Source organism: Oryx dammah, unplaced genomic scaffold (genome assembly GCF_014754425.2).
Source record: "Oryx dammah isolate SB20612 unplaced genomic scaffold, SCBI_Odam_1.1 HiC_scaffold_22, whole genome shotgun sequence".
Lineage (NCBI taxonomy): Eukaryota > Metazoa > Chordata > Mammalia > Artiodactyla > Bovidae > Oryx > Oryx dammah.
In genome coordinates this window covers 28,857,569-28,870,432 of record NW_024070206.1, presented here as the reverse complement: position 1 = coordinate 28,870,432, position 12,864 = coordinate 28,857,569, and the positions used below count along the sequence as shown (strand labels likewise).

The following is a 12,864-nucleotide window of genomic DNA, read 5'->3' as shown; positions in this document are numbered from 1 at the left end:
ATATGACAAAGCAGATCTATTACTGAAAAGCTGTTGTTTTTTTAAATTGAAGATCAGCTGCTCCCATGTGAAAAACTGAGTCAGGATGGTCACCTATGGTACCACTGCCTGATTGTGAGCACAAAGCACTTTGCATATGTTATTTCAAGTCCTTCCAACCTGCTTATTAACTCCACTTTACAGGTGGTGACACTAATATCCAGAGATATTTAAATATTTGCCCAAACTCAGGAGATGGTCAACAGAGAGCCAGATTTCAAACTGAAGTTTGTCTGACTTCAAACTCCCAGCTCTTCTCTACCACCTTATATAATGATAAATCGACACAGGAGCAAGTGCTGAGGGTACTGAGGTGTGTGGAGTATCAACATCTTCACGAAAATCTAGAGTCACCTGTGAGATGGGTCAGATTTCTTACTTTCAGCCTGGTGTCTGGCCCAGAGGTACAAAGAATGCAGGAGGAGACAGTCACTCACAACATCTCAGAGGACCCTGCTTGAAGGGTCCACCTCCAAAAAACAGCTCCATCACTGGGCCACAGCTCAGATTACTCAGCAAGGCAATGGGGTAAACACAAAAAAATCTATTTCAAAGAACTATTTTGTTGTTTTCCAATTGCTAAGTCATGTCTGACTCTTTGTGACTCCATGAAAGTGAAAGTGAAGTCGCTCAATCGTGTCCGACTCTTTGTGACCCCATGGATGCAGCCTACCAGGCTCCTCAATCCATGGAATTTTCCAGGCAAGAGTACTGCAGTGGGTTGCCATTTCCTTCTCCAGGGGATCTTCCCGACCCAGGGATTGAACCCAGGTCTCCCGCAGGTAGACGCTTTACCATCTGAGCCATCAGGGAAGCTTGTGACTCCATAGACTGCAGCATTCCAAGCTTTTCTGTCCTCCACTATCTCCCAGAGTTTGCTCAAATTCACATCCATTGAGTCGTTGATGCCATCCAACCATCTCACCCTCTGTCACCCTCTTCTACTCCTGCCCTCAATCTTTCCCAGGATCAGGGTCTTTTCCAATGACTCGGCTCTTCCCATCAAGTGGCCAAACTATTGGAGCTTCAGTTTCAGCATCAGTCCTTCTGAAGGAGGAAACAGACAGAACAGGCTCCATCTTGAAAGCAGGATTCCATCCTGGAACAGACTGTGGACTTTGAGCTATATGGAAATGACATACCAACTGGAAAAGCAGACCCCTCCGGATGGAAGAGCCCCAGGGCTCATACCTAGACACTCCACTGCCTAAAAGAATATCCTAATTATCTGTGTAACCAAATAGAATCATAAATTCTATTAAGCTTATTGGGGTATGACCACAGGCCTACTGATAGTTGTCCACTGTTAACTACCTAGGCTTAAGGCATACGAATCACAGGTTTAAGGCATACAAATCATAGGTTAACTTTGATTGTATCTTTCCTTTGTTCAGACTAGTTCCAGAGAATTTGGGGAGGTGGGTTTGAGCACGTACACTTAGGGTATATAAGGTTTCACAGAAACTGGTCGGGGTCCTTGGCTAAGAGGAGACTCTGCCTTGGGCCCGCCGGTGTAATAAACTGCATTCCACTATCTGCACTGTCCTTCTGAGTGAGTTTGTTTCCCAGAACACGTGGCTACAACATTTCCAATGAACATTCAGGGTTGAATTGACTGGTTTGCTCTCCTTGCAGTCCAAGGGACTCTCAAGAATTTTCTCCAGCACCACAATTTGAAAGCATCAGTTCTTTGGTGCTCAGCCTTCTTTATGACGCAACTTTCACATCCATCCATGATTACTGGAAAAACCATAGCTTTGACTATACGAAACTTTGTTGGCAAAGGGGTGTGTTGTCTGCTTTTTTTTTTTTTTAATGTCTCTGCTTTTTAATACGCTGTCTAGGTTTGTCATAGCTTTTCCACTATAGACGTGCCTTAAAATGTTTCTAGGCTTAAATGAAATAGCTATAGTTATGGTACTGAATTAGAACTCCAAGCTCTGAGCTTCCATTCATCTGTGCTTGAAAGAGTATTCAAAACAGAGTCTAAGAAAATTCTTGGCTCTGCCCGTGGGGATCCCATTAATCCTTCCCAGGGGAGATGGGAATGTTACTCTGCTAAGAAAAGGCATCATCCTTCTCCCAATTCAGCTGCCTGTTAAAGCAGATGGACACAGATTTAACTGGCAGCACAGAACACCTGGAGTCCAAATGGGTTTTGGTCAGAGATGCACTTTCAGCTCATTGCCAATGAGGTATTTGCTTAAGTTGGACTGAACAAATATTTAGGGAAAACTTCTTAAAGAACATACAGTCTTATTATTCTTTTTTTTTTCTTTTTCTGGAGTCCAACTACTCTCTCTTTTTTTAAAAAAAAAATACGTGTTTACTTTTGGCAGCAGTGGGTCTTCATTGTTGTGTGCAGGCTTTTCTCTAGTGCTGGCGGGCAGGGGCTACTCTTTATTGCAGTGCTCAGGCTTCTCATTGCAGGGGCTTCTCTTGTTGAAGCTCCCAAGCTCTAGAGTGCAGGCTCAGCAGCTGAGATGCTCAGGCTTAGCTGCTCCTCGGCACGTAGAATCTTCCCTGACCAGGGATCGAACCTGCATCCCCTGCATTGGCAGGCGGATTCTTTACCAGTGGACCACAGCGGAGTGCCCGACTGCTCTTATAGGGAGATCCATATTGAGTACAGAAAAAGAAGAGAGAGCTGGGAACCTGTCTGAATCATATCACCACCCCCAAATAATTGCTTTTGCTGATTCTCTGTCAGCCCAGGCTGATGACTGATGTAGAAAATTTATCCCTGTGCCTGTTGGAAGGATGGTACTGAATATGTTGTTGACTGGAGAATCCTCTTCATGACCATTCCGTCCACCTCCAGGTAGACGTCTCATCTGGCCCCAGTGTCAACATTCACCTTCTCCTATACTACTGATACTTTTTAGATTATGATCATAGTGAAATATGAAACTGCGCAGGTTTTCCTTTTTGAGTTGACTGCTAGGAAGCTCAGAATTAACCCATGACCCTCCCACATTTCTGGACATCAAAGTCAGCCTTGTACCCACACTTGATTAAAGGCCTCTTTTGCCTTGCCACGGGTTCTACTTAATTGCTGATTGCCCAGCTGTGGCTCTCTCTGTTAGGTCATTGAATCCCCTTCTGTGAATCATCTGTGCAGGTCAGCCTGTTGGGCAGAAGCCGACCAGCAGATGGGGAGGCAAGGCAGTTGTGCTAATGTAGACCAGTGGCACTCAGCCTTTCACTGAGGGACGGAGAGGTATTTTGTCCAATGACACACGCCGGGAACAATTCACTGCAGAGTACAGAACCCCTGCAGGTCTGCCAAGACCACAGGGCCAGCAGCTCTTCCAAACGGAAAGCTTAGCCTCTCTCCAATGACTTCTCCTCCTCTCCTCTCCCACAGGACACCACTTTATCTCAGGCTCAGAGACCTACAGTGAACTCTTTTCTCCTTCTCTTCCAACTCTGGACTTCCCTGATCCGGCTTCTAGTGTCTGAGGGCCCAACCGTTCAGGAGGTTACATGGCAGGGATATTTATCATTAATAAGCAAATCCTTATTGATTAAGGACTGGTCGGTTGATAGATTCACAGTGCTATCTCAGAGAGTACCACCTGATCCCTAGAAGGGGGCTGATAGCATTAGATTGTTTCAAGTTGGGCAGAAGGGCATCACCAACTTACCATGTACACTGGTAGCTGGCACCTCTGCCCAAACCTGTAGCTAGGCCTTAGCATTGTGTAGCCATGCACAAACTTGAACTTGACTAACAGTAAAATGTAGCCCTGGTAAATGCTGCTATGGGGAATTGAACAATTTAAAACACTGAGAGACAAACATTACTGTATCTAGCATCTGGTCATTTCCGGCCCTTCAGAGTATCCTTCTAGAAGTGATAGTGTGAGTGCATACAATTGCAGAGAGACACAGGTTTGATCTCTTGATTGGGAAGATCCCCTGGAGGAGGAAATGGCACCCCACTGCAGTCTTCTTGCCTGAAAAATCCCATGGACAGAGGACCCGGGTGGGCTACAGTCCATGGGGTCACAAAGAGCTGGACACGACCGAGCACACCTGGCCACACTTACACACATGCTGCAGAGCAGCACACGCAACATCCATACACTGCAGAACACAACATTAGAGATACATGCATCTTGTTATACGTGAAATATGCCCAGAGTTACACTGACGTTCATAGCAGAATTATTCATGACAGATAAAAGGTGGCAGAGACCTGTGTCCATCAACAGATGAACGGGTAAGCAAAATGCAGTGTATACATAATGAAACACTATTCAGTCTTAAAAAGGAAGGAAATTCTGACACATGCTACGAGGACATCATACTAAGTGAAATAAACCAGTCACAAAGAGACAGTATTGTGTCTTCTATGAGACACTCAGAGTAGACAAATTCATAGAGACAGAAAGTAGAATGGTGTTCCCAGGGACTGTGAGAGGACAGAATGCAGCGGTGTGTAAAGAGCCTCAGTTCTGCAAGGTGAAGAGAGTTCTGGAGGTTGGCTGCACAACTGTGAATGTACTGAACACCAATGAACTTAAACCGCTCCCACTTAAGAGTGGCTAAGATGGTAAACTTTATATGTACTGTACCACAATTTTAAAGATGAAAAAGGATTTGAAAACATACACCCGGGATGACAAACATTTCTCCTGCCAATTGCACTCAATTGTCTGTGGCTGCCTGGGGCACCGTCTGGAGCCGGGATGGGAAAAGGGGTGTTGGGATGGAGAGGACACACACACATCATCTTCGTGTTGATGTTGAAACATTCCTGTCGAGGGAAGGAACTTAGAAGTATTTAATAGGATGCCAACACCACTGAAACAATTAGACATTCATAGAAAGCTAAAAAAATCTACACAAGGTACTCACAGTTTTTCAGGATTGTTTGCATTGCATACTTCAGCATGGCCGTTGCAAACACACCGCCCACCGATGCTGATATCCTTTATGCTGTAATAATACTATAGAGCAGAAAACAGAATATGTCAGTTTTACTAAGCCCCGACACAGACTTTACTAATCTTTAACGCACACCTGTACTGACCCTCTTCCCTTCCATCCTGTCTCCTAAGCCTCCCTCAGCACAAAAGGGAGACATGTTTGGATGTAACTTTTCTTGCAAAAGAAATACATTCCCCAATCAAATGTAATAGCACCCTGCTGAATCTGTCCATTTTGAAAAATAAAATACCCTGGCGGTCCAGTGCTTAAGACTCCGTGCAGCCAATACAGGGGACATGGGTTCAATCCCTGGTCGCGGAACTAAGATCTCACATGCCATGTGGTCAAAAGATTAAAAAAATAAAAATAGATAAATAAAATGGTACAGCTGTCATGACTAACAAACTATACTTGTTACATTATAGAAAATAATTGGGACTTCCCTGGCAGTCCAGTGGTTAAGACTCCGCCTTCCAATGCAGGGGACGTGGGTTCAATCCCAGGTCGGGGAACTAAGATCCCACATGCCATGTGGTCAAAAGGCAAAAAAATTAAAATAAATGAAAAAAAATGGTATAGTTGTCATGACTAATGATCAAAACTTGTTACATTATTAAAAAAATAACTGGAACTTCCCTGGTGGTCCAGTGGTTAAGCCTTCACCTTCCAATGCAGGGGGCACAGGTTTGATCCCTGATTGGGGAGCTAAGATACCACATGCTTCACGACTGAAAAGCCAAAACATAAAACAGAAACAATACTGTAATGAATTTAGTAAAGTCTTTAAAAATAGTCCACATTAAAAAAATCTTTAAAAATAAAACTAAACTTTAAAAAGTTTTTAATTAAATGCTTTAAATGCATGAAGAGAAATTACCTTGGAAAAGAAGCACACCCTATAGCCTTTGGGAAAGGGATTGCCCGCTTCCCGGCTTCTCTCTTTTTTTTAATACAAAGTTGACTTCCATATAGTGCACAATATACTGCACATTATCTATTTACCAAAAATATAATTTTGTATCAAACATCTGGCACCAACTGTGTGCAGGTTCCAAGAAAGGAGAACAATATTCACCAAAATGGATCAGATACAGCGCTGAGACTGCCAGGGCCCACCAGCAGCTAAGGACGTCCGCTTGCCTATGGCAGGCTGAATAAAGCCACAGGCGGAGGTTCAAGCTCCAAAGGCCAGATAGCTACAGACCCAGCTGAGGCTCGCCCCCTAAACCAGTCCAGCCATGTGGGTGGCCATCTCATGGACAGGGCATGTCTCCAGCATGGCGGGGGTCTCTCCAGTCATGACAATGGCTGGCACCAACTGCCAGCTCCCTTCCTTCCCTTGGCTGGAGATGCACAGGATTCAGTAAGGAATTCGGGGGTCGGGGGTGTAAGTAATCTTTCTCACTGAGGTGATGTCACCAGCAAGAATATCTGTTAGGAAGTCTTTGAACATACAAGGTCAAGAGGGGCTTTGTATCTGTTAGCTGTTGCTGAGGTTAGTCATCCTAAACCTCCCTACTCACCCCAAGCTGGGGCTCTGTTCCCATCTCCTCACTAAAAGCTGTGCGGTGTCTTAGCTTCCTGGCCATGTCTTACTTAGCCTAAAGACATTAACAGCCCTTCTTCTCAATACAGATAAATGCAGCATTGGAGAGCTTTCTGAGACAAGTGCACACTCAGAAGCTTTCACCACAGAAGTTTCTCTCTGCACATGGGTTAGGGCAGCAGTGGCAAGAGGGAAGCCCGCCATCTGCCTTCACTCAGCTGCATATGTGATACGTGTAACAGAACAGCTGGTATTCTGAGCTCCTCAACTTAAAGAAGCAACCTAGACTGGGGGAGGGGGGATTATATATGCGGTGCACTCCATAAAAAATTACTTGGTAGGTTCATTGTACCATTCTTCTAGGTTCCACATATATGTGTTAATATACAATATTTGTTTTTCTCTTTCTGACTTACTTCACTCTGTATGACAAAGTCTAGACCCACCCACGTGTCTACAAATGAGCCAATTTTGTTCCTTTTAATGGCTGAGTGATACCCCATTGTATACATGTACCACATCTTCTTTATCCATTCATCTGCCCATGGACTTTTGAAATAGAGACTCCAATGTGGACACAGTGTGGGAACAGGAGAGTGGGAAGAATTTGGAGAGTAGGACTGACATATATACACTGCTGCTGCTAAGTCACTTCAGTCGTGTCCGACTCTGTGCGACCCCGTAGACCGCCCACCAGGCCCCCCCATCCCCGGGATTCTCCAGGCCAGAACACTGGAGTGGGTTGCCATTTCCTTCTCCAATGCATGAAAGTGAAAAGTGAAAGTGAAGCCGCTCAGTCGTGTCCGACTCTGTGCAACCCCATACACGGCAGCCCACCAGGCTCCTCTGTCCATGGGATTTTCCAGGCAAGAGTACTGGAGTGGGTTGCCAATGCCTTCTCCAGATATATACACTACCGGGTGTAAAACAGACAGGTAGTGGGAAGCTGCTGTATACTAGAGAACTCAACTTAGAGCCCTGTGATGACCTAGAGGGCTGGGATGGGGGGTGGGAGGGAGGTCCCAGAGGGAGGGGATGTATGTATACATACAGCTGATTCACTTCATTGTACAGCAGAAACAACATGGTAAACCAATTACACTCCAATTAAAAATTGCTTAATAGAGAAGACTACATTCACCTAAGTGAAAAGAAATCTACATAGGAGTATCCTTACAACCCTCAAAAAGACACACACACACAAAAAAATGTGCTGAGGACATCCGTGGTGAGGCTCCAAATGCAGAGGAATGGAAACAGTCTGGATACAGTTGATCAGAAAGCCCCAGATTCCCTTGTAAATTCCACCCTCGGATCCAGTTGTAGTTCCCACATACAGCAGCTCACAGGAAGCTAAGGGGGCTGAAATTGTAGGAAACAGGCCACCCACACTCCAGAGGACTGGCCTTTTCGGAAAACTCAGAACTGTAGCGAAGCTTGAGTTTTCTCTCTCCCTTCCTTTCCCGGCTCTCTGACTTACCTACATAAGAAGCCAGACTCAACAAAATAGAGCTGGCATCTTTCATTCACCCTCCCAAGTCCACCATGCACCCCTCTCCATCCTGCACTTTGCCTAGGGGCCGAACTTTATGGGATGACAAGGGTCTCTTTTCCTTCGGCCTCCTGCTAGATTTGACCACTGGGAGGCCCGAGGAGGGGATCAGAGGATGGGAGAAGAATGAACTAGGGATATTTATTCTGCTGGTACCGTCTGTGCCCAGGAGTCAGGGGACTGTCCTGACACTGAGACTGAGGGATGGCCACCTAACATGAGCAGGGAGTACTGACGTTCACCAATGCCTGTACCCCTCGCTTTTCTCCATCGCATTACCCAGCCTCCTGCATGTCCAACGGGTCCCACAACCAGTTCCTGCCAATGGCAGTGAGCTGTGTGGTTAGGAGACTCGTCCTCCCTATACTCTCTCTCTTTTCCCTCATCAGCTGGTGCAGAGAATGCGAGGAGGACCTGGGGTCTGACACCCTAGGATGGCTGTGGCTCTACACAGAAACAGCCTGGGTCCCTGAATGACTATGTGGAACTGATGTCATCTGCTGACCCCATATCAGACTGTGACATGAGCAAAAACTAAACCTTTATTGTATTCATTTCTGACACTTGAGGACTATTTGTTGTAACAGCAGACTAATACCAGGATGGCTGACATCTTTTGCCTTTCATCTTCTTTGAATATGATGATTCATCTTTAACAGCCAAACTTCTAAACTGCATCTCATATTTCAGACAAGAACATCTTCTCTGACATTACTGGCTGTAAAGTTTACTTGAAAGCACAGATGTAGAGAACAAACACACAAACATCCAAGGGGGAAGGGGAGGTGGGATGAACCGGGAGACTGGGATTGACATATATATGCTACTAGGTAACTATGAGCAGAGAAGGCAATGGCACCCCACTCCAGGACTTCTGCCTGGAAAATACCATGGACGGAGGAGCCCAGTGGACTGCAATCCATGGGGTCGCAAAGAGTCGGACACGACTGAGCGACTTCACTTTCACTTTTCACTTTCATGCACTGGAGAAAGAAATGGCAACCCGCTCCAGTGTTCTTGCCTGGAGAATTCCAGGGACGGGGGAGCCTGGCGGGCTGCTGTCTATGGGGTTGCACAGGGTCGGACACGACTGAAGCAACTTAGCAGCAACAGCAGGTAACTATGAGAACTACTATAGCACGCAGGGAACATTACTCAATGCTCTGGGATGACCTAAATAGGAAGGAAATCTAAAAAACAGGGGATTATGTACATATGAAACTGATCCACTTGGCAGCACAGCAGAAACTAACACACCGTTATAAAGCAACTAAACTCCAATTTGGAAAGAAAAAAAAGCTTACTTGAAAGAGTTGGAGGCAATGAATTCAACAAGCAAACAAAGTACCAAAAGCTGCTGTCCTGGCACTGAAGAGTGCTACTCACCCTCCGGGTGACGGTTGGATCTCTCTGTGCTTTGGAGATGAGGTGTCCAAGAAGGGTGTTGGTTCGGAGAAAACGTAGGCGGATGTTTGTGGCCTTGGTGAATTCCCTCAGGGCGTGAGAGAAAGTAAAATTTTTTGCACCTGGTCGACCATTTATCAAGGACACCACAACCTAAAAGGACCACGACACACACAAAGAGGAGAAAAAAAGTCCTTTTATCAAAGATTTCCCAGGTGGCGCTAGTGGTAAAGAACCTACCTGCCAATGCAGGAGATGTAAGAAATGCAGGTTCAATCCCTGGGTCGGGAAGATCCCCTGGAGAAGGGCATGGCAACCCGCTCTAGTATTCTTGCCTGGAGAACCCCAGGGACAGAGGAGCCTGGTGGGCTACAGTCCACAAAGAGTCAGGCATGACTAAAGTGATTTAGCACACACACAACTAAAGCTCCAAAACTCTTGGTTTCTTTGAGTCATTTGATGTTTCAAAACCTGGGCTCTTGGGTTCTGTAAATCATTTCCATTCACAAACCCTTTGCTGTATCCATGTTGTGGAGCTATAAACACTATGGGATGTTGAAAGTATAATGTTAAAATCTATGAAAATAAGGAAACATTTTTTGCAAGCTGCACAAAGAAAGGAAGCTAAAAACCTAAATGAGGTTGAAAAAAGGAAGTCTCTGGATATAAACAGTGAAGGGGACAAAGAAATCTGTTCAAAACCCAAGTTTTGCTTTTATTTTTTTTTATATTTTTAAATTTATTTATTTATGACCGCACTGCTTCTTTGTTGCTGCATGTGGGCTTTCTCTGGTTGCGGTGAGCGGGGGCTATTCTCTAGCTGTGGTGTGAGGGCTTCTCACTGCAGCGGCTTCTTTTGTTGCAATGCCCATGCTCTGCAGTGTGGGCTCAGTAGTTGCAGCATGCAGGCTTAGTTGGCCTGGGGCATGTGAAATCTTCCCAGACCAGAGATCACACCCATGTCCCCTGCATTGGCAAGTGAATTCTTTACCACTGGACCACCCAGGTTTTGTTTTAAAGCTTGAGAAGATGAAGTCCAAGCCCCAATCATTTATTAAGACATGAACTACCGACCCATCACTGGAAGATACTGGATATAGCTGCTCAAGAAAGATCTCCCTCCCTAAGGAAAATGAGACTGACACCCTTTAAAGATGCTCACTTGAAACTCACTCCATGGAATTCTTCTCTGATACCTACCACGCTATTTTCTCATCTTCCCTAATAGCCTGGCTGACTTCGCGAGGAAGACATGCAACCCTCCCCGACAAATGACACCGATCCTGCCAAAAAGGATCAGGCTTAGCTCTGCCACCACCCCTTCATCCCCCTACTCCTACGGGAGACAAGGTGTTTGTGAAGCAGTGGGAGAGGTCTTCACCGCAATCACCAGTGATCCACTTTTTAAATATTCCAACAGAAAAGAGAAGCTAAGACCTACGGGCCTTGGAGTCAGAATCCTGACTTCCCAAGAAAAAAATCAAAGACCTCAAATAGAATTTCCAATGTCAATTATAGTTCAATTAAAAAAAAAAAGAATTTCCAGCAACTCAGTCTGGGCATCTTCAACGTGGTTTCTTTCCATCTATGTTAAATTTGCTCGAAAATGCAAGTTTCACAATTATAAAAAAATGTGCATCTTCATGTTCATATTTAAGTCTTATCTCTCAAGGCCTCCCAAAGCTACTTACCTCACCATTTTCCAATGGCACGATCCGGGAATATTCCGTAGTACAAAGTACATCATCATCTCGGGTGATAGCCCTGTTTGCTTCCTGCCCAAACTGTTCCAAACAGTCTACTTTAGAATCTGGGAAGGAAACATTAATATTGTACAATAAAATATTGTCCTCTTTTAAATTTCTTAAGAAATCTTATGTTTCCTTAAGAAAATACACAAAAAGGGAAAGACCAGAGAAGCATTTAAGATATTTAGATGTAATCTTAGAATGAAATTCTTAATTCATGAAAGAAAAACCAAGCCATTTCAGGCCACTTAAATATGGGCCACTAACCTCCAATTAAAATAAATAAATTTATTAAAAAAAAAATATATATATATATATATATTGGCCACTGAAAGCCCTGTTGCAACTTTCAACAAAATAGTCTGAAGATTTCATTCTAAATCTTCACTCTTCCTTAGACAAGTTTACCCTCTAAGGAACATTCCTGGGAAACCCAATGCCTTTATAGCAAGATTCTGGTCCACTTCAATTCATCATAGGGTTCAGAGACTCAGACATTCTTCATTAGTGAAGATGACAAGGTCAAGGTAAGTAACATGAAAAGGCAGGATCCATAAAGATGGAAATTTCTTCCTAGTTCTACATAAAAGGAAATGGAATGAAGCTCTGGCCCAGTTACAGATACACTCTGTACATGCATGCTAAGTCACTTCAGTAGTGCCCCAAGTCTTTGCGACCCCATGGACTGCAGCCTATCAGGCTTCTCTGTCCATGGGATTCTTCAGGCAAGAATACTGGAGTGGGTTACCATGCCCTCCTCCAGGGGATCTTCCTGACCCAGGGATCAAACCCGCATGTCTTATGCCTCCTGCATTGGCAGGCAAGTTCTCTACCGCAAGCACCACCTGGGAAGCCCTATAGATACACTGCTTCGCCCTGAATAGTAGCAAGAACCGTTATCATAAAAGGTGTTTCAACCCAGTTATACATGTGTATTCCTGGTACTCATGCACACATGCTTGAGAAACGGATGTTCTAAGGGTAAGCTAGAAAGTTAAAACAGACCAGCCCCTGATGCACCACATTGAAAGGTTAACTTTCTAGTTAAACCTACAGTCTTGATCTGCTGTAAATAATTCAAACCCCTCATAACATGGTAGGTAAGACTACTTACGAGCAAAATATTGCCAAGGTGAGTAGGTGCTTCCAAAGTCAACAGATCTTTCCAAGACCCAAAGATCAGGGCGAGGAGAATTTGCAAATTTGATTAAAACATAGGCCACCTGGAAAAGCTGATAGAGCAAAAGATAAACAGTTATTCAGCTCACCTTGTCTATCCAAACCCTTCACCGTCTCTATGGGATGGTGGTTCCCATGCTGACACATCTAGCCACGCCCCTCCCGAGATCCAGGCCCTGCTTCTAACTGCCGACTGGACCTCTCCAGCTTAACATTTTCACACCCCAAGTCATCATTTTTCTTCTTCCACTGAATCTAGACATTAATCTTTGCCACATCTTAATCATTATACCCTTGAATTTCAACCAGCCTACACGGCATCTTCAAGTCTGTACATTCAGAGATGTCTGATGTCTAACAACCAGTCATCATGTGCTAAGCTCTTCCAAGACCTGGAGAAGACAGTACAGCCCTAAGTGTCTCCCAGGAGTGACACAGCCCTGGTCCAGGTCTTGGAGAGC

The 12,864-nt window shown here is 44.7% G+C and overlaps 1 protein-coding gene across 1 annotated transcript in view; it reads right to left on the bottom strand.

Moving 5' to 3' along the window:
• The window catches only part of LOC120880834 (laminin subunit alpha-3-like), a gene marked incomplete at its 5' end in the record, with an annotated part of 34,246 nt that extends 21,778 nt beyond the window's left edge, over positions 1–12,468 (bottom strand). Inside the window, 4 exons of the mRNA XM_040264239.1 lie at positions 4,903–4,994; positions 9,459–9,629; positions 11,168–11,286; positions 12,339–12,468. Coding sequence (XP_040120173.1) covers positions 4,903–4,994; positions 9,459–9,629; positions 11,168–11,286; positions 12,339–12,468 — 512 coding nt within the window. The remainder of the gene's footprint in view (positions 1–4,902; positions 4,995–9,458; positions 9,630–11,167; positions 11,287–12,338) is intronic.
• Positions 12,469–12,864: the final 396 nt, after the last annotated feature.